Source organism: Ziziphus jujuba, chromosome 10 (assembly GCF_031755915.1).
Source record: "Ziziphus jujuba cultivar Dongzao chromosome 10, ASM3175591v1".
Classification (NCBI taxonomy): domain Eukaryota; kingdom Viridiplantae; phylum Streptophyta; class Magnoliopsida; order Rosales; family Rhamnaceae; genus Ziziphus; species Ziziphus jujuba.
The window spans coordinates 617,815-644,778 of NC_083388.1; the positions used below are offsets into that span (position 1 = coordinate 617,815).

General features: G+C 35.0%; 5 protein-coding genes and 1 long non-coding RNA gene across 16 annotated transcripts; 3 read left to right on the forward strand and 3 right to left on the reverse strand.

The window, feature by feature from the left end:
- Positions 1–1,430: 1,430 nt before the first annotated feature.
- LOC125420841 (uncharacterized) lies at positions 1,431–6,092 on the reverse strand. 3 transcript variants are annotated; one of them, XR_009634406.1, is made up of 4 exons: positions 5,287–6,092; positions 4,926–5,198; positions 3,761–4,840; positions 1,431–3,664 (listed from the first exon to the last, which is right to left on the reverse strand). It is a non-coding gene; the product is annotated as an uncharacterized LOC125420841 (long non-coding RNA). The 3 variants fall into 3 exon arrangements; XR_009634405.1 differs by lacking the exon at positions 3,761–4,840; XR_007239134.2 differs by lacking the exons at positions 1,431–3,664; positions 3,761–4,840 and having other exon boundaries at positions 4,842–5,198.
- A 637-nt stretch (positions 6,093–6,729) lies between these two features.
- Positions 6,730–9,097, reverse strand: LOC107409813 (protein FATTY ACID EXPORT 4, chloroplastic). Of its 2 annotated transcripts, XM_016017241.4 has the most exons (4): positions 8,765–9,097; positions 8,559–8,623; positions 7,018–7,105; positions 6,730–6,923 (listed from the first exon to the last, which is right to left on the reverse strand). In XM_016017241.4, the coding sequence occupies exons 1-4, from the start codon at positions 9,036–9,038 to the stop codon at positions 6,808–6,810; spliced, it is 543 nt and encodes a 180-aa protein (XP_015872727.1). In that variant the 5' UTR covers positions 9,039–9,097; the 3' UTR covers positions 6,730–6,807. The 2 variants fall into 2 exon arrangements, with proteins under 2 accessions (XP_015872727.1, XP_015872733.1); XM_016017247.4 differs by lacking the exon at positions 8,559–8,623 and having other exon boundaries at positions 8,765–8,904.
- Positions 9,098–9,877: 780 nt separating this feature from the next.
- LOC107410070 (OVARIAN TUMOR DOMAIN-containing deubiquitinating enzyme 6) lies at positions 9,878–15,134 on the reverse strand. 6 transcript variants are annotated; one of them, XM_016017481.3, is made up of 10 exons: positions 14,880–15,134; positions 14,296–14,344; positions 13,343–14,214; positions 12,661–12,822; positions 12,217–12,294; positions 11,553–11,631; positions 11,307–11,452; positions 10,772–10,837; positions 10,507–10,681; positions 9,878–10,292 (listed from the first exon to the last, which is right to left on the reverse strand). In XM_016017481.3, the coding sequence occupies exons 3-10, from the start codon at positions 14,027–14,029 to the stop codon at positions 10,072–10,074; spliced, it is 1,614 nt and encodes a 537-aa protein (XP_015872967.1). In that variant the 5' UTR covers positions 14,030–14,214; positions 14,296–14,344; positions 14,880–15,134; the 3' UTR covers positions 9,878–10,071. The 6 variants fall into 6 exon arrangements, with proteins under 6 accessions (XP_015872967.1, XP_015872974.1, XP_048324024.1 ...); XM_016017488.3 differs by having other exon boundaries at positions 13,343–14,224; XM_048468067.2 differs by lacking the exon at positions 14,296–14,344.
- A 739-nt stretch (positions 15,135–15,873) lies between these two features.
- LOC125420852 (uncharacterized) lies at positions 15,874–18,121 on the forward strand. Its single transcript, XM_048468068.2, has 4 exons — positions 15,874–16,223; positions 16,555–16,766; positions 17,205–17,472; positions 17,613–18,121. The coding sequence occupies exons 1-4, from the start codon at positions 15,966–15,968 to the stop codon at positions 17,922–17,924; spliced, it is 1,050 nt and encodes a 349-aa protein (XP_048324025.1). The 5' UTR covers positions 15,874–15,965; the 3' UTR covers positions 17,925–18,121.
- Positions 18,122–19,920: 1,799 nt separating this feature from the next.
- LOC107409763 (uncharacterized) lies at positions 19,921–22,144 on the forward strand. Of its 2 annotated transcripts, XM_048469167.2 has the most exons (6): positions 19,921–19,939; positions 20,025–20,100; positions 20,237–20,496; positions 20,876–21,087; positions 21,193–21,454; positions 21,589–22,144. In XM_048469167.2, exons 2-6 carry the CDS (start codon positions 20,094–20,096, stop codon positions 21,889–21,891), a joined length of 1,044 nt encoding a protein of 347 aa, XP_048325124.1. In that variant the 5' UTR covers positions 19,921–19,939; positions 20,025–20,093; the 3' UTR covers positions 21,892–22,144. The 2 variants fall into 2 exon arrangements, with proteins under 2 accessions (XP_048325124.1, XP_015872676.3); XM_016017190.4 differs by lacking the exon at positions 19,921–19,939 and having other exon boundaries at positions 19,977–20,115.
- Positions 22,145–23,137: 993 nt separating this feature from the next.
- On the forward strand, positions 23,138–26,285 carry LOC107409642 (ABSCISIC ACID-INSENSITIVE 5-like protein 1). 2 transcript variants are annotated; one of them, XR_007239344.2, is made up of 5 exons: positions 23,138–23,326; positions 24,368–25,420; positions 25,575–25,651; positions 25,943–25,972; positions 26,097–26,285. XR_007239344.2 is itself a non-coding variant. In XM_016017070.4 (5 exons), the coding sequence occupies exons 1-5, from the start codon at positions 23,153–23,155 to the stop codon at positions 26,190–26,192; spliced, it is 1,425 nt and encodes a 474-aa protein (XP_015872556.3). In that variant the 5' UTR covers positions 23,138–23,152; the 3' UTR covers positions 26,193–26,285. The 2 variants fall into 2 exon arrangements, 1 of the variants encoding a protein (XP_015872556.3); XM_016017070.4 differs by having other exon boundaries at positions 25,580–25,651.
- The last annotated feature ends 679 nt before the right edge of the window (positions 26,286–26,964 follow it).

Genomic DNA, 26,964 nt, shown 5'->3' on the forward strand with positions numbered 1-26,964 from the left:
GTGGTAAGTAAATCCCTTAGGGGAGGCTCTGTCGGATTTTCCGTTGGAGGGTCCGGTAGGGTTTCCCTGGGATCAGGGCTGTCTAGGGTTACGGGGAAGGAATTCTGGACGGGTTCTGACAAATGCGTCGCTAAATAGTCAACTCTATTAATGCGTCGCTAAATAGGCAACTCTATTAATGCGTCGCTAAATAGTCACTTTATTAATGCGTCGCTAAATAGGCGACTCTACTAATGCGTCGCTAAATAGTCAACTCTATTAATGCGTCGCTAAATAGGTGACTCTATTAATGCGTCGCTAAAAGTAAATATGCATCGCTAAAAACTCAAAGATATGCGACTTTCATACTACGTCGCTTGTTGTCTTATAGATTTAGCGATAGGACGTTAAGCGACACCGTGCGATACGTCGTTATTTATTTTGTGCGATGCATTTATTGCGTCGTTTATCAACTCGATTCTAGTAGTGTATAAATGTGTATATTGGATAAATCCAACCCAAGCTGAAAATCCGTTTAGTGTTTCCCACACCCAACTAGATTGAATCGAATCTTCCAGGGCTCCACCTGACCTAACCCGTTGCCATCCTATTGGCAAAAACTAGCCAGTGCAATCCTAGAAAATATATATATATATATATATATATATTGCTCATGCGAAACTATCTTTGTTTAAGGGAAGGATATCCTTTCCAAACCTAATTTATTTTTCTAATTGAGTCACAGTCGCAAGAAAAAGTAAGGCTTAAAGTGTAAAACTCTAAAAGCTTATTAGAAAAAGTATTTAGAAATTTCAAGTAAACTTGGACTGAGACAAAACTTGCAAATAAACTTACAAATTATTCATGTCAAAAGGAGGTTTCAGACTTCATATCAATACTTTGCATATGTAGAGTTGATTTACAAATACTATCGCGTAGATATTCAAAGATAAACACAAACAATATGCAATGATAGAAAGAGCTAGCAGAGGCCTTGCAGGAATTAATTAATTTGAAGTAGCTGCTAATCTTATGCCTAAGGAAAAATAATAATAATAATAATAATAGAGACTTTAATCAGCATGAGCATGGTGACAATGAAGGCATGCCCCCAAGTTACCATGCACATAATAAATGGCAAAACTTGCTAACATGATCCAATGAAGCGAACCAAAACATTCCTTTCTAGAAAAGGAATGATGATCCAAACCCAATGGCATGGTCAATTGGAGAATACCAATTATCGTTCATTTAAAATGTTGACAATCCTTACTGCAGCGGAAAATTTTCTCTTTCCATTATCTAGACTAGTTTATTTTTATCATGTTATGTACAATAAATCAAAAACCAAGATGAGCATAAGTTTGTTAGACAATTTGGTAAATGAAAGAAAGATGTGTGTGTGTGTGTGTGTGTGTTTGTGTGTTTGAGAGAGAGAGAGTGAATAAAAATAAAAGTGAGCCCTTGCTTCCTGATATTATTTAGTCATTATTATTTTTCTGTTTTTTCCTGGGAATTTAATGCCCATTTGGCTATTAGAAAAGCTCATTTTATGCATTCAAAAAATAAGTAGTAGGTGGCTAAACTTACAGGCAAAGAGTTCACCCTAAACTTACAGGCAAAGAGTTCACCATAAAGGAGCTTAATCCTTTCACAACAGATTTTCACCATGTCACCAATCTTCCCTTCTGCTATGTTATCCCTTTACTCTCAGAAATTTGAATTCCCAGTTGGTTTCTTTTTCCAGTTACAAATTTCCAACACTGCAATCCCATAGCTATATTTAAATCCGCTGTAGAAGATAGGATGATTCTAAACCCAATGTGGAGCCATGTAACCTCTAGTCCTCTCTTATCCTTGAGAAGCTTGAATTACGAGATAGCAAAAGAGACGTCATCAGCTAGCGGCACTTAAAAAATGGGTCGAGCATTAGGTGTGTGCGCTCCTTTGATAACCAAAGATGCTGAATGGCCTCACAGTCGCACTTTGGTTCAATCACAGTAGAAAAAATGACAGCTAACTTATTTATCATATCCATATGAGAGAAGCTGACTTCCAAATCCTCAGTTGGAGGGAAGATGTATTGGAATTTTTGTTCCTCCATCTCTCCCACGTCTTTGCTTGAATACACCACAAATGCCACACTTTTTCACCTTCACGCATTCGCTCTGGCTTCCAGATGTGGCATCAATGCAGCTAATCCTGTTTGATTGAAGCATTTGTTTTCCAAAACTTCCATTTGATATGTAACGTAGCCGAAGGTGATCGGAATCAAAGACCGTGCCTCTTGAGATGCGAAAGCCAAAACGATTTCCTAGAGGACATCCATCGGCGTACAATTTACAGGTGATCTCATGAGAGTTTTAGGAATGCTTGTGGACTCCAAAGACAATTCAGAAAACGAATCCTATCCAATTACTGTTATTATTACTCCGTTTTGGAGGCAAATGTGTTGTGATTTAAGATCCCATGTTTTGGTGCCGGAACTGATCATCTAGAATTCTAGTTCCAGGGATAATAAAATCTAAAAGGTCATTCAGATGTGACAGTTCCTGCCATGATTTTGGTTTTAAGAGAGACAGAGAATACGGAAAGAGAAACAGAGGCGTAATGTTGGAATACTAAACAAAATTTAAATTTAAGACTACTTGGTCGTTTATTAGTTTGACTTTTGAGTGAACAATTAGATTACTTGGAACGTAAGAAAATGTTTGTGATGGAACTAAGGAATACTGAAGTAAGAAGTGCAGCAAGCAAAGTAGGTAAATGCAAGTAAGAAAAGGAAAGTGACAACAAAATAAAAAAAATAAAAAAATAAAACTCAAAGAGAGTTCTTAGACTTGGAAGCTCTGCATTGCCCTGACGGGTGTGCATCAAACTTAGAGAGAGAGAGAGAGAGAGAGAGAGAGAGAGAGAGAGAGAGACCTGTTGATGGCTGTCTAGCAATGAGTGGAGGTACGCTTTCAACCACATAATTGCCGTACTTTTGCAGTCCTGATGATTATATGTCAGCTTGCAGCAATTAATGAAACTCAGTAAAAAAATCAGACGGCATTGTCTTTAATGGATCCAAAAAAGTAAGCAATGAGCAACATCCTCATACTTCTACATATTCTATTCTTGAAGGAAGCTCTGGGACTGATTCAAGCAGATTGCAATGCGCCAATCAAGAAATTTTAGGTTACACAATTTACCAGTGCTTGCAGGTATTCTAGTAAACTTGCTTCTTCCCACATCTAATACTTCTAATGAGGTTAGTCTGCCAATGTTGCTAGGAATTGCTCCGTCTGGTAAGTTTGGAATACTTGAAAAGAGACGTGCAATACCTATGCATTTTCTTCTTTTTAATGACGGAATGGTGGAAGGGTCTTTAATTCTTCTTAGTCTGGACAGGTTTTTAGTCATATAATCCATATTTGTGACACCATCCTGAAGCAGCTCAAGTTTTAAGAAAAATTTCAAGACATTCCAGTGACATGGCGCTTGGGAGACTCCTAAGAGATTTGCAATCTTCCAAATTCAACACACGAAGCCTTTTGAGAATTTCAATGGATCCGTGAACCTCAACCAAATTTTTACAGCCTTCAAGAATTAATTTCTCAAGATTTGGAGCCCCTGTGAATTCTGGAGTTTTTGTCAAGTTCCAACAATGACTGAGTTTGATGCACTTTAAATCTTTGAATAACTGTGAAACGTCAAAACAGAGCAATTATTAGCTGCAATAAATGAACATTCACTTTAAAAAATAAATAAAAATATCTGAATTTTATACAGGCAGTACTTTCGGAAAACATTTTCTTTCTTCCAAAGGTGCTCAATTTGGCTGTGGCACAAGTTAAGCTCAACTAGCTGAGATAGATAGAACTTTGATGGCAAGGATTTAAATGGATATCCCCTCCACTTGAAGAATCTTAGTTTATCAGAAAGGTATTCCAGGCCTTTGGGAAGGTATACTTTCTTGCCAATGTAGGGACATCTGAAACTATTCAAATTTGAAAAATCTATGTTGTTTCAAGTTAATGGATGGCCCCAAGCGCACTTTAGAAGATATTTGCACAACGCCATATGGTCTTCCACATCCTCAGGAAGGTGTGTTTTTAAGGCAGTTAAGCAAAGGAGCTGAATAGCTTCAGAGCCGTTTAATGTTTCACATTCATAAGTTTGGTCCACTGGTTTTGCAATAAGCAAATGATTATCTCTTGTTATTATGATGATTCCACCCCCCATCCAAACCAATGATTTTCTCCATCCAAGGCTTCTAATTGTTCTAACACATTTACATCATCCAAAACAAGGAGAACCCCTTTATCGAGAAAGTGCTGTCTGATCAAACTAGTTCCATGCGGCAGAGTATGTAATAATACGTTTTTCATCATTGGAAGTTGCCCAAGAAGCTCTTCTTGTAAACCAAGTAAACTTAATTGTCGATGACAACTTTCTCCTATGTTGTAAAGAAAGCAGCAAACCTCAAATTCATCAGAGATTCTGTCATAAATGACTTAGAAAATAGTTGTCTTGCCTATTCCACCCTTCCCCCAAATCCCAAGTTCAAATAAGAAGGTAATTTCTTCACCCAAGAATCTATTCTAACCGGTACCTCACCAACATTAATATTGCATGCATTTTCAACTTCTTGCTCATACTTGCATGCAATATATATATATATATATCTATTATTTGGCTGTGAGACATGAGTACTAGCTAGCCACGTATATGGAGTATAAAATTTGTACTGCCCTGTTTCAAACTTCTTTAAGCCAATTAAGTACTACATCCCAAAACTCTAGAATTAAGCCAGCATTTGAGTTTGAAGGGTATGGCATGCGCTGCGAATTGTCATGAAGATGTATACCAGCTAGTGCTAAATAAAAACAAAAGAAGAAATTTTATTGAATTCAGTTAGCGTTTATTCAAAAGTAAATTATAGACATTCAGGTTATACATACATATGTATCAATCTTCCAGGTCAAAGTCCAAGTTATGCTTCTCCTTGTGTTGCATATGAATTCCAAGAAAAAGAATATAGGGAAAAGTTGGTAGTTTTTCCTTTTTTTTTCTCTTCCAGTCTATACGACTGACCACTCCCATTAACTCAGATCCCCATCTTTCATTGTCATCACGTTCAGGTGCACCGTCCAATTTATCCAATACATATCGGATGTATCATCCATTTCACAAGATATATATTCAACAATTTTTGGATAAATTCCGCCTCACTTCTGCATTAAAGAAAATATATCAATAATTCAAATGGAAATACAAATGATTGGAAGTAAACAACAAGGTACCTATCATTTAGAGGCCAACCTGAGAGATTGGAAACCGCAGTGAGAGCAAATCTCCACTTGTCAACCTTGTCAACTTTGCAGTTTTTCTTGTGTAGGACAAAGGCTTCAGCTTGACTGCCAGCTTGATGGTGAACAGTAGAGGGATCCACACTGTAGAAGATGGGAATAATTGAATTTCTGGGTTTCATGCATTCAAGAATGTGTACAAGTTCATCGAAGCACCATCTGGAAGCAATAGTTCTTGGACGGGACGATGATGGAGAACCTCAACTCTTCGATAGCTTTCAGAAGATCTTCTGTCAACTTCTTCATCATCCTTGAAAGTTTCGATTCCACTGCGATTCAGCTCCAGTGAAGCCATTGCGTGTGGTTATAATTTGGAAATTTCTCCCGCTACAATTTCCCACTAGGAATATCACTGGAAACAATAGTGCTTGCCATGAAATGTATTCTTTTTTTTAGGTGAAGCTTCTAGCTTTACTTTCTTCTTCACTGATTCCACCAACAAAGTCTAGTCTCAACGACTCTCGACCTTGCTCTGCAACCCACCTTGTCCATATAATACCAAAAGTGCTCACCTTTCCGACCTTGTTTTTTATTATTTTTATTGTTATAAAGTTATAAGAAGACCCATCGGACACTGACAAGACATAACACATATTTTTCACCATTCTGTTATCGGTCTATGACAACACGAGTCAGTTACTGATTGGCGTGTCACAGCAGGTGGACTTGGATGACATGTTGTAACTATTACATAAAATACAAAAAGAATCCCTCTTCTTCTAATTTTAAAAATTGGTTCATCTTCCATTCCTCCTCCCCTACCGCCGCGCCCCACCCCCCCCCCCCCCCCCCCCCCTCCCCCCCAAAACAAAAACAAAATAAAAAAAAATAAAAAATAGGAGCACTTGTTTTGATGTGACGCTATCAATAGATGGTGGATTTTTTGTTGGACTACAAAGCAAAGTGTATCTTTTAAGTATGGTTGTGCCGTGCTGCAACACCTATCTAATCCACATTTAGTATCTTGATTTCATTTTAATAACAATTTTAAGCACCCAAAAAGAGTTTCGTTTGAAAGAATTAATGAAAGCTAAACAAAATAATAATAATGATAAAGCACACAAATAATAAATAAACTGAAGTTGATGCTATTGCATAATAGTTGCGCATTTTCAAGATACAAAGACAATATATTCTTACAGATTAAAATCATTTAATTGTAGACTTATTTTATATTTAAAAAGCATCATTTTTCAGTTTTCACCTTAGGCACAAATTTGCTTGTCGCTACCCTGCATGAACTTGAGATCCAATAGAGAAAGCAACAAAGAAAGAATTTTAAAGGCAAGCAAAAGACTAATCAATATAAATTGAACTACAAATTAAGTCGTCCATGCGAAATTTAAAATGAACATGAAACAAATAAGGGGGAGGGAAAAAATCCAAAAAAAAAAAAAAAGGTCCTAAAATCACATTAAATTAACTTACAAAATTATTCATGTCAAAACGGGTTTGCTTATTTCAGATGATTACTTTACACACTAAGACTATCTCGTAAATATGCCAAGATAAACACAGACAACGCACAGACAGAGAGACCAAGCAGAGGCCCTGCAGGAACTAACTTCGAAGTAGCTACCAATCTTATGCCTGAAACAATTATAAAAGAAAAGAAATAATAAGAATAACAAGGATAGAAATCTTAATTAGCACAGGCTAAGTGACAGTGATAGCGAAGGCATACCAAATACAGAAGCGAAAAGGAATGCTGATCCAAACCCAACGGCATCACCAATTGCTTTTGTCTCTGGCGCTTGCATGAGACCATATGCCTATGAGGAGAATACAAAATATTATTCATTAAAAATGTTGACAAACCCTTACTGCAGAGAAAATTCTCTTTTTACATTATCCAGACTATTTACCTTTTCATGTTTATCATATTATCTACAAACCAAAGATCCATGATAAGCACAAATTTGTTAGAAAATTTGGTAAAAGAAAGAAAGATGTGAGAGAGAGAGAGAGCATTTCAACTGAACAAAAGCAAAAGCTAATATCATTACCATACTGGACTTTGTTATTTATGAAAGATCATAACTTGCTATGAACTTCTTTAGACAGCCATCTTGAAGACAGAAATACAGTTTACTTGAAATCAGTTTTGAAAGCTACCAATAAAAATCACAAGTAATTGAAGATAACAGAACATATTACAGCCTGCAGTGTTTGGATGCTGCAAATAGCATAAGTTAAACACTGTACATTTTGATTGTCATACATACAAAATCGTGAATATGAGCTATAGCGCAGCAAGGCAACATAATTGCCCAAATTTCTTAAAAATTGCTATTAGACTCTTCACTGGAGAAGCTCATGAAGTTAAAATATAATGACTGTAAATAAAGAGCATATCACCACTGCTCATCTTTTTTCTTTTTTTCTTTTTTTTTTTTTTTCCTTTGTCAATAAATTGACATATACATTTTAGTCAGGCTAATATCTACACGTGTTAAGTGCGGTAAAGAATAATACTGCAATGTATGAACTCCAGAAACTCTTGAATGTGATGAGTGTGTGGTTAGTTGGTAGTGGTTGATTTGATACAAGCAAGCCAAACCTTAAAAAGCTCCATATTTTACTGCTAGAAGGATGTTACAAACAAATGCTTCTAAAAGAATGTTTTTAGCAAATTGACCATATTCTATGCCAAGGTCCAAGGTATACAACCTATGCTTCTTTCCTGCTCACCATCCAAAGAAATCAGGACTACGAAAATGCCGTTTATTGGAAAGGGTAGAAGGAATTGTTTCAAGTGCATTTCATTGATAAAATGCAGTTCCTAGTTAGGAAACTGACCCTTGATAGTGCTACTAAAGTTACAAACAAGGTACTAAGAAGGAGCAGGAGATCAACTAGTCAAAATGAATTTCAATACGGTCTAGGAGAATTTGCATTTCAAACTTTATGTGGGTCTACATATTGAAGCTGGAATACCCTAACTTGACCAATGTTCATCTGCTACACAATAAGTGGCAAAAATGTTAAAGTTTTCTTAGGAAAATAGAAAGCAGTTATCTTGGTGGTGCATACATTAGTGAATTGTAAACTTGGAAACCGGTGATTGAGGGCATAGACCTGCTCGAACATCTTATTTATACAAAGCGATAAAGCTTGTTCAAGGTACCTTCCAACTAGCCCAATTTAAAGTTCAAAGTAATTTTCTATGAGCTTACAAGTAATAAGAAGGAGTGATAGTGGTGGGATGGATAGAGGTAAACTTACTATTGCCAGTAAAGCTGCCCCAGTGAGCCCTCCAAAAAGTGAGCCCTTGCTTCCTGATTTTGTGTCTTTTTTTTTTTTTTTTTTTTTTTTGGGGTGGGGAATTCATATCCTTTTAGCTATCAGAAAAACTCATATTCTACGTTCAAAAAGAATAAAAAAAGAATAATAAATATGAAGGGATAAAGTAGAAGGGTGGGTAAGCTTACAGGCAAAGAGACCACCAGAGAGGAGCAGGAAGCCATAGGCTGCAGAAGCGGCTGGAGCAAGGTCTGCAAGTGCTTCTTGATAACTGCAAACTAAAACATGATGACGACATCGTTTAAGGCAGTTGGATTTGATTTCTAGTGGGAATTTGTAACCATTTCCGTCAAAACTTAAACTTTTAGAATGCAGATGAAAGCGATGATGATGGTCTTTCAAACCAGTATAGTAGTTCCTGCTCACGGGTACTAATGACCAAGACAAACCCAACACAGACATCTTTCTTCCCCTTCTCTTTCTCTCTCTCGCCCTCCCTCTCACCTCTTAGTCGACATTCTCAAAGAGTCAACACTATTTATAATTAATATTAATGGGAAATTTTCATTCAAACCCCTCTCAGTGTTTGTTTTATTTATTTATTTTTTTTAATTTGATTACATTTAAATTTTACAACATCATTACATACCTCTCTTTCCCTTTCTAGATCAATCAAGTTCATTTTTATCAATTAATTTTAATAGTTAAATATCAAAATTATATCCTTACAATATTATTTAATAAATAAAATATTAATTTTCTACAGAAAAAGACTGATTTTCTAAATTTCAAATGTTTAAATGAAATTTGCCCTTATATTAATATAATACAAGTGAATTTTACTTTAAACAAAAGGCGTATTTTTTAGACAACCTAATTACCCTTAGCTGACTGTTGATTCCAAATTCCAATTACAATCAAATCAAATAAGTAAATCGATAAACCCAACAAAAACAACGTAAGCGTTGTCTTTGTATAAAATTATATCAACGTTTATTTCCCCTTTTCAAATGTATAAAACCTTAATTTTCCTTCAAATATTTAAGCTTGGTCTTCCTAAGCTGGTGTTTTGAAGCCCAAAAAAATAAAAATAAAAAATAAAAGTTAGTGGGGACTTTAAGCAGCCAATTTAGAGATACTTTACCATGTAATTATTCCAAATTTTGAACTTCGCTTTTCCAAACTAGGAAGCTATCCGGCTGTCATCCCTAGGCTTGGTTGTTGCTACCAACAAGAGAGGAATCATTGCAGCAGTCAACCAAATGATGCCAGGGATTTAAGGTTGGTAGTGGTACTTCATATTAAACTAAATCATTCATTTTATTGATTAGGACTTGGAGTCTGATATATTTGAAATTCATAGGATTCTTGGTAACGAGTCACTTTTTCTCTTTCTTTTTCTTTAAACAAAGAGTACAGTTTTTCCCACATAAAAGAAGTTGATACATTCTATCTTTCATCAAATTCTTTTTGACTTCCTGTCTTGCTGCCATGCTCATTCAGTTGCCTTGCCTTTGCGCCGGCTGCTGCTGCTCGTTTCCAACAAGTAACAAACCATTGAATCAACGTCTTCCCCGAAAATGCTGTAGGCCTCAATCACCTGCAGGTAGCTGAATCCCATTGATAACACCATCTGCATGCTGTTGCTAAGGACTGAATCCTGCACACCATGGTCCCTCCTTCCTTCCACCTTTGTCTCACTGCCTGACGATCCTGCTATTTAATTAATTATAGCCAGCAAACGAATGTTCTTCAGATTAAGAACCCAAGCAGGTGATAAATAATCAGATCCCACATTCAAATACAGTCAGCAATTATGGAATTTAATTTCATTAATAAATGATATTTTAAGATTCCATATAATTTGATTAATAATTGTTCTGTAGAGGAATTGCACTGCATCCTGTATGGAGGAAAACTATATACTTACTAGCTCCAGAAGATGATGGCTCTGCGTTGGAAGTAGAAGACTCTCTACGGCCAATCTGTTGCTTAAAAGAATCATCTGCAAGGTACTCAGCTCTTGAAGCTTCCATCACCATGCGCTCAATTTCCTTCTCAGTAAGCTCAAGATCGGAATAAAACCGGCCCTCAGCTAGAAGTGCCTGTCAGTAGGAAAGGAATGAAAAAGAAACACGTGTTCAGTCTACCATGCAAAATATTGTGCATATTTGCAACAGAATCAAGATACGAACATTATCAATCTGTTGGTCTTGTTGAGCTTTAATAGCAGCCTTGACTTGATCTTTGTCAACATTTGTCTGCAAAGCAAACCAGAACATAATGTTATACACAGGCAACAAAAAAAATTTAGTAATACTGCAGCATTCAAAACAAGAAGGCAGTACGTCAAGTCCAATTTCCACTTATCAAACATGTTTCTGACACCACTACACCTTCTCTTATGAACCTTTGTGAATCCCCAAAAATCAGTCATATCAATAAGGATGAAAAAAAACATATATCAAATTTTATTTGTTACCAACTATGTTTCCAATAGTTTGTCATTTGAAAATGCTCGCCTACGCTTTTAATTTGCAAGCATAATTAGTAATTTTTTTTTTTTAAAACTTTTTTTCAGAATTTCTTTTCATATTTCCTAAATTTCATAGACCTATTACAGATGGATGAACATAATATAGATCTGTATTCTCCATATTCATGATATAAGATAAACGAAAAAATGAAATCAGATGAAGATAAATACAACAACTAGGCACATGGACGTACCCCACGAAGAGAACTGAACCCAAGCCCTGCGCCAATAGTTAATCGACGTGGGTCAACAAGAGAGTTATAATGATTCCCATGGTGGTAACTCAGCCGTATGGGTGGTGTATCGGTGTTATAACTTCCATGGAAAATGTTGATAGGCTCTGCATCACCAACCGAAGTTAGCAAATGGTCAAATGTTGTAAAATGGGAGGCATTTGAAGAAATTTGGAATTTTTATATCCATCACAAACAAAGCAGCACCTGTGCCATAGGAGTAAATATGAATAGGCCGATTATACATTTCCGACATCGCTTGGATCTCCACATTGTTTCCATAAACCTGTCAGAAAAGATCACAAAATATATACATCTATACCAGAAAAAGAAGATTGCATGTCCTCTAAATCCTCATAAAAGGACTGTTAAATCCATCAGGTAGATTGGCTTCTAGAAGAATATACTGAATATCTAACTAGATATTGCATAATAAAGCTAAATTAAGCTCAACTCATTCTTGGACTTACAACTAGATAATCTATGATTCTTGAGTGCGGATCCTTAGCATGGTAAATTTGGACTATATTTTTTCAGTGCGATGTTTTGGTCCATAACTTAGATTTCTATCTAAAAATATTTACGTTGGGGAATAAAAATACGCCACTGACACAGTCATTTGCAGCAACTGTAATGTTATTTTCCTTATAAATCACATAAACAACACATTTCCACAAGACAACCCTCTCCCACCTCCTCAAGGACCCTCCAAACCAGGGAAAACAAAATAACAAATTATACTACTGATCATGCCCGACACAAGAACTTGGGGAACACAAGGAAGCAGGAAAAATTAAAAAAGCTGCAAATCCAACCTTTACAGTTTACACTTTAAAGGAATAAACAGCTTGCAGATAAAAATTCTACATACCTTGTCTCTTCTTTTCCTCTTACAATAAGATGTAAAACCTTCAGTAATAAACTGAGAAAAGTGATCTCTTTCTCGCTCCTGCATTAATAAAAAGGTAATGTATCAAAATTTTCAGAAAAGTAGACTAGTAGGCAGGAAAACCAAATCCCATATAAACCTTATACATGCAAATGGAAACAACAGGCTCAAAAGTGGATGGCAAATTACCAAATCAGGCAATGAATGAATGCAAGAAATAGAACCTCATTATGAAATCATGTCTTACAAGAGACCATAATGAGAAAAATGGAAAACTCCCCAAAACGATGCATGATCAAACTTCCATGCTTTTCGTCACTAAGAGAAACACTAAATTTGACACACACCATGCCATGATACAAAATAGAAGTATTCTTGACTCATATCATGAGAACGCCAACAACGTAAAAAGAGAAGCAATCATACCATATAATCTATGCACATTTGTCTGGTCAAATCATATAATTCAGAGTCCCCATAGACTTGATCTGCAACAGCACGAAAGAGACAATTCCCATCTTCCAACATCCTTTTGACTTCTAAGCCCTTTGCACGTCTGACATCAATTTCAAATTGCCGTTCTCTTTCCTGACATAAATTTAAGAAGGTGATTCTACAATGCCATCTTATGTAACCATGAAAACTCCAATATCACATCAAATTGGTTAATTAACAAGCGCAGTCTACTGAGCCTAAACTAAAAAAACAACAATATGAGCATTATAAACCATATTTCCGGGCATATAACCTCCAAAGAGTAAAATAAATTTATTGGAAAAATCCAAGCAAGCTATATGCAGATAACATGGGGAATAGAAATGAGAGCTCTAATATCACCACATCCAAAGATCGTAAATGAAAAATAAGATAGTAATAGGCCGTTAAGAAAGGATGTTCAAGCTACAATTGAACTAACAACATCACTCCATTTGAAATATGCTTCATTAATGCAGCCGGAAAGTCTACGAAAAAGCATTTTATCATAAGCAACAAGAAAATATGCAAACATTCTACCCCTCACATTCCATTCAAATCAATTCTTTCGAACCATGGAGAGTATATGCAAACAAGGATAATGTGTTCACTTGAAATTAAAGAAGAAACTTACAATATCATCATATGAGGATACAAAACAAGGATTTTGCTCATCAGCACTATTGTAACCCTCACATTCGCCATGAGACCTGGGAGAAGAAGGTCGTGACCCGCTTGGTGAAGTCCTAGTTGAAACGATAGGCCACGCAACGGCTCTTCTAGATGGACCAATTCGTGGAGCATTTGAACCTCCTGAGACAAGTCTCCTTGAATTTGAGTTTGAAGCAGAAGGTTTTGGAGGTGGAACAGGAGGCGGCGGTGGCTGTGGCTGTGAGCTTCCAATGTTATTCTGCGGAGTATCCCCACTTGAGTCATCATCCTCCACTGTCCCTGTTTCAGAAACTCTCGATTCGCTCAAACCTTCCTCTGGACCCGCGATATCATCACCACTCACTTTCTCACTATTACCAATTTCATCACTTGAATTCTCTTGCGGATCAGAGTGACAGCTGAGATCATCACTTTTCACCACTTTACCATCAACACTCCCACAATGATCAAGATCATCCACAATAACTTGTTCTTGAACCTCCTCTCCACCTTCCTCATCTTTCACAGCTGAAAGAAGCTGTGGAGTAGCAACCTGCGCCTCTGCCCGAGACGCAGAAGACCCAGAAGTGGAAGAAGAAGAAGAAGAAGAACGGCTGGGGTTCGAAGAAGACCCACCGGAGGAACCTCGCTGAACCAAAATCCGAGTCATTGATTACAATATTTCCCGTCCTCAACAGAAACCCAATCTCTGCCTACCCAAAACCCCAAAACTTAGAGAACGAAAACCCAACTCATCGGTTTGTCACGCGTTCTGGCCTTGGGCACAGTCACGCCAATCCCTTGGCTGAACGATGTCTTCCAGCCCAGCACCCTCTGCTCCTCGCGAAACGATCTCTGCATTCCCCTATCAATTCTCATGAGACCCAAACCTCCAATTTTTAAATAACAAAACCCTCTTAAGATACTCGAATTTACCCGAAACAAAAAAAACGAATGCCAAATATTCAGCCGGCACAATCCCAAACTGCAAGGAAAAAAAACCATATATTTCCCAGAAAATCAACAAGAAAACACTAAAAAATAACACACACACACATATATATATATATACATATAATAAGTGCCTAGTTTTCTCTGACAAATTACTAATAGTCTGTTTGGCTCCTTTGAAAAAATGACCAAAGAAGGAAAATTTTCATTCAAAATTCATCAAAATACAAACAATTAAGTTCATTTGACAAAGACGTTATTCTTTTCGAGAGCCAAACGTCAAAGAAACATAGAAAGAAGCCATCTTTCTTTCCTGGCTATTAAGTTTCCTAACCTTTTCAAAGCAACAAGGCAAAATCAGAATCACATATAATCTAAAACCAAACTCTCCAACACTGGAATCATCCTTTGAAAATTAAACACTCAATCAATCAATGAAAAATTCGTGTAACAATTTGGAAAACCCTAGAGTTGACTCGGTACGAGTTGAGTTGGGTGACTCACCGCTTAAAAAAAAAAAAAAAAAAAAAAGCAAAACAAAGACAGGAACGGAGAGAGATAAAAAGAACCTTCTTTTTAAGTTCTTGATCTGGGAGAGGAAATCGAGTACGAAACGAATAACTTTCTGAGAAAAAAGAAAAATTGAAATTGAATAAAGGGTTTTAAATCAATTTTCTTTTCCTTGAATTTTTTTTTCTTTAAATAAAAAAATAATAATTTGTTCCTTTTGCGAAGCTAAGAACCAGAAACCTTAGGGGCAACGGAGAGTAAATGAGGAAAATGGGAGGCTGCGTTTCAACGGAGGGTGAGGGAGGAGCACGTGACACTCAGACCTGGGTCTTCTTACACTTGGCCATTTTCCAGATACACCCTTCCTTTCGCACGTGTGCACACTCAGCCAGTGAAAGATAGACAACCAAAATCTTTTACCTTTTTTTTTTATTTTTTATTTTTTTTAATAATTTATTGATAGTTTAATTTAGCCAGTCTTTAACTAAAGTGAAATTGGTATGCTCCCCCTAAAAAAAAAAAAAAAGGAGAGAGAGAGATGTTATGTGAGACTGACCCATTTTTCTGGATTGGAGTGGACTCATAGATGGATTCACATTGGATCAATGTTCATGGTTGTAACGTATGGATATGGATATAAAAATTGGTAGATGGTCGTAGTCCATCACTATAATTATGACCAAAAGACCTTAACTTCCTTAATCCGAAAGAATATTTTGTCCTTTTCCAAAGTTGAGAGACTCAGAGATTTTCAATATGAGGATCTAAACTAATAATGCATGCATTTAATAATGATATTACAAACAAAGCCAATTTGATTTGAAAGTTAATGAACTTTACAATGCCCACACTTGAATGAACTAGTGAAGGCACTAAGATCCAACTTTTCTTAATTAACTAAAAAATAACTCATGCTTGCTATTTATGCAGGCACGTGAATCATGCTTTGTAAAATACCAACTTCATCAAAGAAGGTTAGGTATATAATAATGTTACCAACTAGGAGTCAAAACTCTAAGAGAGTAGTGGCCTCAAATATAGATGGGTTTCTACCATTTTCATGTTAATATTGCTTCTCTTGAGAGAAATTTGCATCTTTCTTGTTGCTTTCTTTCTCCTAATATTTACTTTTCTTTAGCAGAGAGATGCTTGTGGTGGTGGCAGCAACGTCATTGTTTGTAACTTCAGTTGTATCGTATGCGTATAGAAGCCTAAAACCCCCACCTCCAAAGGTATGTGGGAAGCCAAATGGTCCTTCTGTAACTTCACCTAGAATAAGGCTCAGTGATGGAAGACACTTGTCCTACAGAGAAAGGGGTGCCCCTAAAGATATGGCTAAATATAAGGTCATTCTTGTTCATGGCTTTGATAGCTCCAAGGACATCTACTTGCCCATGTCCCAGGTACTTGTGTTTCTGCTCTAAACCCATCCTCTTCTGTTGAATAATGAATGAGATATTGTAGGCACAGCAAGGGAATTAAAGGAAGAAATTTCAAAAATATATATTCCAAGAAAATATTATGATTGGATTAGGAACTTTTCCCATGTAGAACCATTGATGGGATTATTCATTATTGATGGTCAATCAAGGCAACCATAGAGGTAATAGAGATAACTTGCATGTCCCCCACTCACAAACTGATATAGTCATATTATTAAGAATAGGGAAATTTTCTCTCAATTGTATACTGAAATGTCAGTTTAGTCCCTGAATTTTGATAAATATGATGCAGGAAATGATGGAACGGCTGGGTGTGTATATTCTAACATTTGATAGAGCAGGGTATGGTGAAAGTGATCCAAACCCAGAGCGCTCAGTGAAGAGTGAAGCATTTGACATCCAAGAACTGGCTGATCAAATGCAGCTTGGATCAAAATTCTATGTAATTGGAGTCTCCATTGGAACCTATGCAATTTGGGCATGCCTCAAATACATACCACATAGGCAGGCCATCAACTAACCAAAGTTTTTTTATTAGTCTTTTAAATCTACCATCACTTAACATTTGCATTGCTGCACAAGTTGACACGGCATGTTTTCCGTTGTCAGGGAAGAGCAAATTTCACAGGGGTACGGGATTATGTAATCCTCATTCACAAAAATGAACGGGATCTTTGTTTATCCTTGACAACAAAGAACATGTCATGAATCACATCCATTTTTTGTGAGTGAAAACCACATGGTTCCGGATCCATCAGATTTTTTGTAGTGAGGACTAATTAGTTCAAAACTTTATACAAATAAAGGCATGTCATGTTAACTCATGTTGCATGGTATTGTTTAAGAACAAATTGAAACACAGCATAAAGTACATTTGATGATTTTTATAAATATCCCTTGATTAAAGAACTGGTATATAAATATTATGGTCTGTGCTAGCAGGCTTGCTGGTGTGAGTCTAGTAGTTCCAGTGATCAATTTCTGGTGGCCTTCTTTCCCTGCTAAGTTGGCTAATGAGGCATACAAGAAACAGCCTAAAAGAGACCAGTGGAAACTTAGCATAGCACACCATGCTCCTGGACTTGTTTACTGGTGGATGACCCAGAAGTGGTTCCCTTATTGCTCTATCATGCAAAGGCATCCTATACTTTTCAACAAACGGGATGTGGAGACTATTAACAATATGTCACAAGTACCAATGCCCAATGAGGTATAACTTAATTTATTCTCTCTTTTTTGTCTCTTAACCTACTCCATTTGAGTTAACTTTTCTCCTAATTAAATAGAAAATTGAAAACAAAAAAGACTTGTTTATGTAACAATTTTTTGGTCATAAAAACAAAAATGCAGCATGAGATACGACAGCAAGGCGTTCATGAATCCCTTCACCGAGACATAATAGTTCATTTTGGGAAATGGGAGTTCGACCCAATGGAACTAGAAAACCCATTTGCTAACAATGAGAGCTCTGTTTACCTGTGGCATGGTCATGAGGATAAACTTGTCCCCTTCGAATTGCAGAGGTATGTCGTGAAGAAGCTGCCTTGGATCCGATATCATGAAGTTTCTGATGGTGGTCATTTGATGATTCATGAAACCGGTTTGTGCATAGCAATTTTCAGGGAACTTCTGCTTGGGGAAGCCCCCACCGCTAGCACATAGAAAGCTTTTTATCTGCCTTTTATTGTAATTTTAGCAAAACGGACCACGTTTCAATTATGGGCTTGACCTCTGGCTATGATTGTTACTAAAAATAGGGGGAAAAAAATAAAATAAAAGTAAAATAAAATTGAAAAAATAAAAATAAAAAAGAAAGCAAAGCATTTGAAGCCTAAGGGAAATGAAGGATATGATTCATATGGAGTGTTTTATATATATATATATATATATATTTTTATTTTTTTTTGAAGTATCCGGGTACACCAATCCATATGGACTCTATCCATTACACATATATATATATATATATATATATATTTTTTTTTTTTGAAGTATCCGGGTACACCAATCCATATGGACTCTATCCATTACATATATATATATATATATACACACACAGAATATGCTTTAATGAGTAATAATGATAAGGGAAAAAATTATCATCCATTGACCCTTGATTAATAATATATATATATATATATATATGGGTATTCTTGGTTGAAAAAAATTAAGTCCCTAAAATTGAACATATTTTATTATTACTTCCGTTTTATTGCTTTTGATTTAAATTAAAAATTACCTTTTCTAAAGCCACAAGCATTTCATCTTCAGTTTTTTTTTTTTTTTATCTTTTATTTTTACCACAAAGATAAACGGTAGTCTTGACGACAAAATGGGTTAAAAAAAAAAAAAAAGGAAAATGATAATAATAATATTGATAATAACACTTTAGTACTCCATGATATGGAAAAGTGAGACTTCCAACTTTTAAATTAAAAACATTATACTTTTGACAATTAAGTTTCAATTTTTTGCATTTTAATTCAATTGTACTTTTTGACTAAAGGTGATTGAAAATTTGATCATATTTAATCAATATTAAAATATAATTTTATTGTCAAATAAAGTTAATGTTATCTATATTTATAATTAAAAAATATTAGAATGGAAGAAAAATTATTGTAAATGATAAAACAGAAAAGAAAATAAATAATTTTTTTTTATAATTTAAACTTTTAAAAATCTAAAATAGAACATTTAAAATTTAAAAATCTAAATTAATAAAAATACTAAAAAGTCATTAATCCAAAAAAGAAACCATGTGAGCGTTTAGCGTAGTCCAACAGGCAACTATAAGAATATACTCACGCATGGGCATAATCCCATATATATATATATGATAAAAAAAATAAGTAAATAAAATTTTTTTTTTTTATAACTTAGACTTTTAAAAATCTAAATTAGAACATTTAAAATTTAAAATTCTAAATTAATAAAAATACTAAAAAGCCACTAATCCAAAAAAGAAACCATATGAGTGCTTAGCGTAGTCCAACAAGCAACTATAAGAATATACTCGCGCATGGGTATAATTCCATACCTTTAGGATATAATCCCGTATATATGATCAAAATATATATATGTATTTTCGTTAGGATATAATCCCGTATATCATAATGTGATTATGGGAACAATGGTTCTCACAAAAAAAAAATGTGAAAAATTTATAATCAATATGGTCGTTTTTTATTTTTTATTTTTATTTTTATTTTGAATATTGGCATTTATAATTATCATTATTTAATTCCACACATTACAAAAACAAATAAATAAAATTTAATTGTCAAGCTCCTATTTTTACTTCCCAAACGAAACTGCATAGGCTTAATACATCCATGATATTTTTCCCTGGATTGACAATCATTATTTGGAGTTTAATATTTTGATGTGTGGTGATTTAATCCTAATTCATCTAAAATTTCAAGTCAATTCCACGTTACATTGCATTCATCTTAAATTGAAAGAAACTCTTTGTTTGGTCATATTTTTAATAATTACCTTCCATTTTAAACAGTTTATCACAACATTTTGTTTAAAAAAAATTATTTTTTAAATTCAACATATTTGTTTTTGTTCATGACCATAGAAGAGGAATCAATGTCCCCAAGGGGTAAAGAAAATGGCAATAGAAAATTTACTAAAATTAAGATATCCTCCATCAGCAGAACCTTCAAAAAGTATATCCAAATACAAATTCCTGTAGTTCCTTTTTTTGTCAGTCAAACGGACCTCTTTGCTTTAACAATTCTCTCTTTTCCACAGATACATTTGTGTAGGCTTATAATATCTGAAGCTCCCCAGTTCCCCCCTGTGCCAGGGTACACAGCATTCATGTTAGGTGAGCCAAAAAAATGTATATATCTTTTTTTTCTCTAAATTTTCCTGGAAAGTTCATTTCTTTTCTTTTGCTTTGTTGTATATTGAGGTTGAAAAGAGAGAAAAACTAGATCTGCCTTTTGTTTTTTCTTTCTCAGGTATGATTTCCAGAACAGGATTCGTGCTGCTAATGGGGCTTATGGGAATGTTTTACTTTGCCACTCAACTTCCCCCTCCAAAGGAGATTTCAGAAGCTGATGATGATCTTCCTGTTATAACTTCAACAAGAATCAGACTCAGTGATGGCAGATATTTAGCTTACACAGAAAGAGGAGTCCCCAAGTTCAAATCCAACCACAAGATTGTTCTCGTTCATGGCTTTGGAAGCTCCAAAGAGATGAATTTTCTAGCACCCCAAGTACAGATTTTACCACTTCCCTTTAATACCATCCTCCTCTTGATCTGAATCTTTCAGCAATAAAATCGATTTTTTTCTTTTTCTTTTTGCATGTTTTTAGAACATAGATATTAATAAGAAAACGACTGATATGGGTTATTGTTTAAAAGTCAAGGAAAAATGAAATCTTTTACATTTATTGTATTCGTTTCCTTTTGCTTTAATAGTTTCCGAACTCCAAACGAAGCCTAAGTAATATCAAAAGTAGGTGAGATCTATGTTTGTGAATCCCTTGTTTGTTTAGAAATCATTACTGTTTTACTTATACATGGTTTAGAACAAGAATCCCTTTTGCAGGAAATGTAAAAACGAAGTTAAATAACTATGCTTTAGTTTCCAGGAGCTGATAGACGAGTTAAAGATATATTTCCTGCAATTTGATAGAGCTGGGTATGGAGAAAGTGATCCAAACCCAAATCGTTCAGTGAAGAGTGAAGCACTTGATATACAAGAACTGGCTGATCAATTACAGATTGGATCCAAATTTTATGTCATTGGAGTCTCACTGGGCTCATATTCCACCTGGAGTTGCCTCAAATATATACCAGACAGGCAATAACACTCTAAGTCCCTAGCTTTCTTTGTTTTCTACTAACATAATGTCGAAATATTTTGTTCATCAAATTTATTTTGGTTCAAAGTTTACAAATTTTGCAGGCTAGCAGGTGTGGCTCTTGTTGTCCCAGTGGTCAATTATTGGTGGCCTTCTCTCCCTGAGAGTTTGATAAAGGAGGACTACAGAAGAAGACTGGTCCAATGGTCAATATGGGTAGCCCACTATGCCCCTGGACTACTTTATTGGTGGGTTACTCAGAAATGGCTTCCTTCAACTTCTGTCCTTGAAAAAAACCCTGTGTTCTTTAACAATAGAGATATTGATGTCCTCAAGACAACACCAGGATTCCCAATGCTCACCCAGGTAACACAAATATGTATTGTATTTGTCCGATGATTTACCATAAAAGTTACATATTTGAACTTGATGGCTCTCACATGAGATATGAAAATGACATGTTGTTGATTATTTGATAAAGTGTATGTTTTTGAATGCAGGATAAATTGCGAGAGAGAGGCGTTTTCGATACTCTCCGCAACGACTTTACAGTTGCTTTCAGCCACTGGGAATTTGATCCCATGGATCTGAGCAATCCATTGCCACAAAACCAAAGCTCTGTTCATATATGGCAAGGTTATGAAGACAAAGTTGTGCCATTTCAACTTCAAAGATATGTTTCAAGTAAGCTACCTTGGATTCATTATCATGAAGTTCCTGATGGTGGGCATTTGATTGTGCACTATAATGGTTTATCTGAGGCAATCCTGAGGGCACTTTTGTTTCAAGAAAAACCTCTTTGATACCCACAAAAAAAAAAAAAAAAAAAAATAGAGGCCCAAACTAGTAGAGCCACATTTGTACCTTCAAGTGTGTAACATATTCTTCTCATTATTATATCCAAAATGTTGATTGCCTAGGTTTCACCCAAAAAAGGAAAAAAAATGTTGATTGTCTAGGGATTCTTTTTTATATTCTTATTTATCAGGGAAAGCCAAATATGTACATTGCATTTGTTACTAGAAATTTGAAGGGAATATAGTTTGCTTTTCATGAGTGTTTTGCTTCAATGGGTCTAAGAAAGTTTCCCTAGTTTATGTTACTTGCTGCTGTCAAAAGAGTCAATGAGGCATATAATGGAAGAAAATGGAACGTTGATGCCATAATGAGATCAAGATGAAAAAAAATGTTTTGGTCAAATAATATTTGGCTTTATTTTGAGTACCAGTCATAACTTGTTCGTCAACAGAGAATACGGATAATTAGTATAGAAAATGGCTATAATCTCTGCAATATATCCTGACCTTTGCCATCTTGCCTTTATTCAATCTAGACCTTGATATTTGAGTTCAAGTACCACTGAATTAAATGGGTTCAAAGACATTCAAGATCTTAGAATCCGAAAGTGGTTTTGTTAGTATTGTCTAGATCATTAACCGCAACATTTTCTTGGTTTTTTTTTTTTTTTTTTTTTTTTGGTTTACACTGACAATCTGGTTCGAATATACAAGTCGTTAATTTCAGTAAATGTGTCATTCGTAAAAACTTATGAATTTGATTCACAAATAATCTCAATCAGTAACGATCTACAAAACTTTATAAAATTGCAAATTTATTCATTCAATAAACTTAAACCGATATGAATAAATTTTTAATTCATGCAATTAAATAATCACGCATAAAGAAAGAGAACCTTTACATGTAGAAAAACCAAGGAAAGATAGATCGAATCGAATACGTATAATATTAAACATTTCATATGATCATTATCATCATGACATCCATTTCAGGGACCAAAATTTAGATTTCACATCATTTTGTAGTGACAGGACTCAGGGGAGCTCATATGGTTAATAATATTTATGGTAACCTGTATGTAACACATACATATACATAATATAATTAGTATAAAATAGCAATATTAATTTTGTTCCAGTGGGAATCAATAATAGTGCAACAATCTCAAGGGGTAAAGAAAAAGTTGACGGATTGCCCAATGCCAGGAGTTGTGCATGCAAAATAAAAGGCTTTTGGGAGTTGGGTTTGGCAGAAGAAAGGAGGCACATGGCAGTGAACGTGTCAAATAAAACCGAACACAAAAAAGTGAGGCACCGAATAAAACCAAATGTTAAAGGTGGCACTGGCAGTTACACTCTTCTCTTCACCCTCCCTCCCCTCCTAATTCCCTCTCTACTCTCTTCTCTTTCTTTCACACCTGCACAGCCAGATCAACTTCAGGTAAAAGCTTTCTCATTTTTTGTTTTCTTTTAAATTCTATTATTTTATTAATTCCCTTTTCTCTATATATTTCTGCTACTTCATTCTGTTTCTTTATTATCTATTTGCCTTTTTTTTTTTTTTTTTTTAATGTGCTTTGTGGGAGTTCAGTTTGTTTCTTCAGCATGCCCTTTCATTTCTCCTTCACACTTTTGCATGGTTATGTGTATCTTTTTTCTCAGCAGTACAAAGTGATTACAACTTTGCTTACTCTCCTTTTTTTTTTTTTTTTTTTTTTTTGTTCTTTTTAATATTTCAGCTTTTAGGGGTTAGATTAAGTATTGGTAATAAAAAGATGGCAAAATGTCTAAGATGCCTGCAAATGATTTAGTGCTTCTTTCTTGCCTCTATGCTTACAAAGTTCATAACTTTTCATGTCAAAGCTAATTAATTAATTAATTAAGGTGGGGGGAGAGGTAATAATTTACTTTTACTTAATAATTTTATTCATTTTGGGTTGTTGGTTGCTCTTTGTTGTGTCTGCCAGCTTCTTGTTGAATCCTAGAAATCCAATGATGCATGAAGATAAACTTATGAGGCTAGGTATATATTATAAATTAAATTGATAGAAAGCTACTGTTCCTGCCACATATATATATAAATGGGTTTTGTTGTCACTTTTGGAGCAGACGATAGGTGGATAAATAAATGAGGCAGAGGCAGAGCCAGAATAGACCTCTTTCACCTTTATGAGATGATTAGTCTGATTTTGGTCGATTTTACTGGGAAATTGAAACTTATTTTATAAGTCTGTACGTTGAAATGGTAGAAAAATGAGAGATTTAACTCAACTGCATTCAAAATTGTATAACCCCATTTGTTTGATTTCTTAAGAAATTAGTGTGAACCATACGTTCCATATTTGAGAAATAAGGAAATTAATAGTGGAGACTTTAATATATTTATATACTTTTTAAACTTTTGGTGAAGTTGAATTTCATGTATTAATCGAGGACTTCTAGATCTCCCAAATTTTTATTTTTTAGTTTTTTTTTGTTTTAGCTTTGGAGGGTTTACAAGTTCAATCCTAGTTTGCTCTCCTTTGAAGAAGCTGTGAAAATGGAAATTTCGGAATCACAAGGTGTTGGATATGGAAACATTGCCACCAATGGCAATGGCAATATCAAACCAGAACCATCACCCCAAGATCAACCACAAGAAGAAGATCAACCATCCAAAGACGGTTCATTGTCTTCTCTCCATAAGCAAAACTCAATCTTCTCACTCACCTTTGATGAGATTCGATGCAAGAGTGGGAGGAGTTTTGGGTCGATGAACATGGATGAATTTCTTGCAAACATTTGGAGTGTGGAAGAAAATGAAGTCCCTAATTCACAGCTCAACCAGGATGAACCACCAGTAGAAGCTGCCCCACATGAAAGAAAAAGCAATACTGATGCTGCTGCAGCACAACCAGGCAGTCTTGCTAGACAAGGCTCTTTCTCCATTCCCATCCCACTCTGCAAGAAAACCGTCGACGAAGTTTGGTTTGAGATCCACAAGGATCGGCCTCCGCCACTGCAAGAGGCGAACAACAATTTCCCTTGTTTCGGTCCTCAACGCCAACAAACACTAGGAGAGATGACCCTGGAAGATTTCCTTGTCAAAGCTGGGGTTGTTCAAGAGTCATCAAACAGGGCTTCTCGAAACAGAACGGTGACACAAACACCAAATCAACAGCGATGTGGTAATAACATGCCAAACAACAACGATGCCTGTTTGGACACACAGCTTGGAATGGGACATCATGTGATGGGATCGGGATCAGGATCGGGATATACTAATCCCCAACATGGGACAGCTCATTGCCCTGGAAGTAGCAATGGTTTTGGAACATATCAGATGTTTGGACAGAGTAACATTCTTGTGGGTGGTGGTGAAGTGTCTAACACTTCTAATGATGCAATTGAGAAATGCCATAGTTTGACAGAATCAGGTGGTTTAAAGAACAGGAAGAGGATAGTGGATGGTCCACCGGAGGTTGTGGTGGAGCGGAGGCAACGCAGGATGATTAAGAACCGCGAATCAGCAGCGAGGTCTAGAGCTAGAAAACAGGTAGATATGACCATTAAATTGTTTGTTACACCTATTCAATTGGTAGAAATTATGCACGATATTGATCCTACAATTTCTGATTGTATTTGTAAAATGGTCATCGATGAAAACTCAAAACTTTTTATCCCCATGGTAATAAAAACTTTTGTTCTAGTACAGGCCTATACTGTGGAACTGGAAGTTGAGCTGAACCAGCTCAGGGAAGAGAATGAGAAACTGAAGCAAATGGTGGTATGCAATGGATCCTGATCGGATTCATTCTTCATTAGTTTTTTTTTTTTTTTTTTTTTTTTTCCCTGTATTGAGTCTCAGCAGCATAAGACAGTAGATTAAATAGTAAACAAAGGAAGATACAAATAACTAAAACAAAAAAAAGAGACAAAAAATAAAAGAAGACAAGGAAAACAAGGAGTGCATCCACATCCCAAGTGAGAAACTTTTTTATTTTAATTTTCTTTCCTATGTAATAATTGCTTATTTTGAACTCATGTATGTACCTTTTTTCTGTTAAATTTGGAACAGACTGAAACCGAGCAAAAGCGAAAGCAAGAGGTAACTAATTTCAAATAAACTGCAAAAATAAAATGTTGTTTAATTTGAAAATGCATGTATGAAACTAATTTTGTGTAATATAAATACTATACAATTTTTTTTTTTTTTTTTTTTTTGTATTTAGGTATTGAGAAGGAAACAAGCAACAATGTCAACAAAGGCCCAGAAATTAGCAGATAAATTGAAGACTATAAGGAGGACAGTGAGCTCGGCTTGGTGAATGTAATTAAAAAAGGTGCATGGAATAATGCAATTTGGACCCATAATTATGTACATATAGTTGGTGAATAAGAGAACATGTAAAATAGTAGCATCTCTCTCTCTCTCTCCCTCTCTCTCTATATATATATATATATATACATCTCTCTCTCTCTCTCTCTCTATATATATATATATATATATATGTACACATATACATATATGTACATATGAACCAAAACTTAGTAGTTTTACAATTTGTTAGGTTTGAGTAGATATGGAGCTTTAATAATTAATAAATAGGGTTCTCTTTCCCTCACCAAGAAATATACATTGAAGTCTGTGATGTATTATGGCGCTGTTAAAGGATTCAAGAGCTATCAAGGTGGATGACCACCATTTTTTGTTAAAGTTAATTGTACTTGTTATATATAATTAAATTTAGTTTATATATATATATATATATATATCTTAATTTTAGTTATGTTTTAAAGACGTTAGTTTACTTCAAGCTATATATTTCTTCTTGCGATATGCACACGTTCAATTCTTGTATGAAGTTAAAAGCTTTCAATCAATTCGGTTTTTTTATTTTCATTTTTATTTTAATTTTTTAATTTTTTTGTCCTTGGTTTATTAATTACATTTTTTTAAAGGAAAACTAATTTTTGTTAACTTAATACATGTTACGTATTACTTGCATTTTTTGTTTCATCCAAGTTCAATATTTTATGTATAATCATTAAATTAAAAAAATATTAGAAGCAAACTATATGCTTTTTCATTAATTGGAA

What these genes read in the sequence shown, in the direction of transcription:
- LOC107409813 (XM_016017241.4), bottom strand. Translation starts at nt 9,038, where the DNA reads ATGTCTGTGTTGGGTTTGTCTTGGTCATTAGTACCCGTGAGCAGGAAC. An exon ending in CTCTGGTGGTCTCTTTGCCT is followed by an intron (nt 8,624 to 8,764) that starts GTAAGCTTACCC and finishes AAAAAAAAAAAG; the next exon opens with ACACAAAATCAGGAAGCAAG. An exon ending in GGGCAGCTTTACTGGCAATA is followed by an intron (nt 7,106 to 8,558) that starts GTAAGTTTACCT and finishes TTCTCCTCATAG; the next exon opens with GCATATGGTCTCATGCAAGC.
- LOC107410070 (XM_048468067.2), bottom strand. Translation starts at nt 14,029, where the DNA reads ATGACTCGGATTTTGGTTCAGCGAGGTTCCTCCGGTGGGTCTTCTTCG. An exon ending in TATTTACTCCTATGGCACAG is followed by an intron (nt 11,453 to 11,552) that starts GTGCTGCTTTGT and finishes TTGGTGATGCAG; the next exon opens with AGCCTATCAACATTTTCCAT. An exon ending in GGTTCAGTTCTCTTCGTGGG is followed by an intron (nt 10,838 to 11,306) that starts GTACGTCCATGT and finishes TTTGCTTTGCAG; the next exon opens with ACAAATGTTGACAAAGATCA.
- LOC125420852 (XM_048468068.2), top strand. Translation starts at nt 15,966, where the DNA reads ATGCTTGTGGTGGTGGCAGCAACGTCATTGTTTGTAACTTCAGTTGTA. An exon ending in TCTACTTGCCCATGTCCCAG is followed by an intron (nt 16,224 to 16,554) that starts GTACTTGTGTTT and finishes AATATGATGCAG; the next exon opens with GAAATGATGGAACGGCTGGG. An exon ending in AAGTACCAATGCCCAATGAG is followed by an intron (nt 17,473 to 17,612) that starts GTATAACTTAAT and finishes ACAAAAATGCAG; the next exon opens with CATGAGATACGACAGCAAGG.
- LOC107409763 (XM_016017190.4), top strand. Translation starts at nt 20,094, where the DNA reads ATGTTAGGTGAGCCAAAAAAAT. An exon ending in TGAATTTTCTAGCACCCCAA is followed by an intron (nt 20,497 to 20,875) that starts GTACAGATTTTA and finishes TTTAGTTTCCAG; the next exon opens with GAGCTGATAGACGAGTTAAA. An exon ending in CTCAAATATATACCAGACAG is followed by an intron (nt 21,088 to 21,192) that starts GCAATAACACTC and finishes CAAATTTTGCAG; the next exon opens with GCTAGCAGGTGTGGCTCTTG.
- LOC107409642 (XM_016017070.4), top strand. Translation starts at nt 23,153, where the DNA reads ATGGCAGTGAACGTGTCAAATAAAACCGAACACAAAAAAGTGAGGCAC. An exon ending in GGTCTAGAGCTAGAAAACAG is followed by an intron (nt 25,421 to 25,579) that starts GTAGATATGACC and finishes GTTCTAGTACAG; the next exon opens with GCCTATACTGTGGAACTGGA. An exon ending in AGAAACTGAAGCAAATGGTG is followed by an intron (nt 25,652 to 25,942) that starts GTATGCAATGGA and finishes AATTTGGAACAG; the next exon opens with ACTGAAACCGAGCAAAAGCG.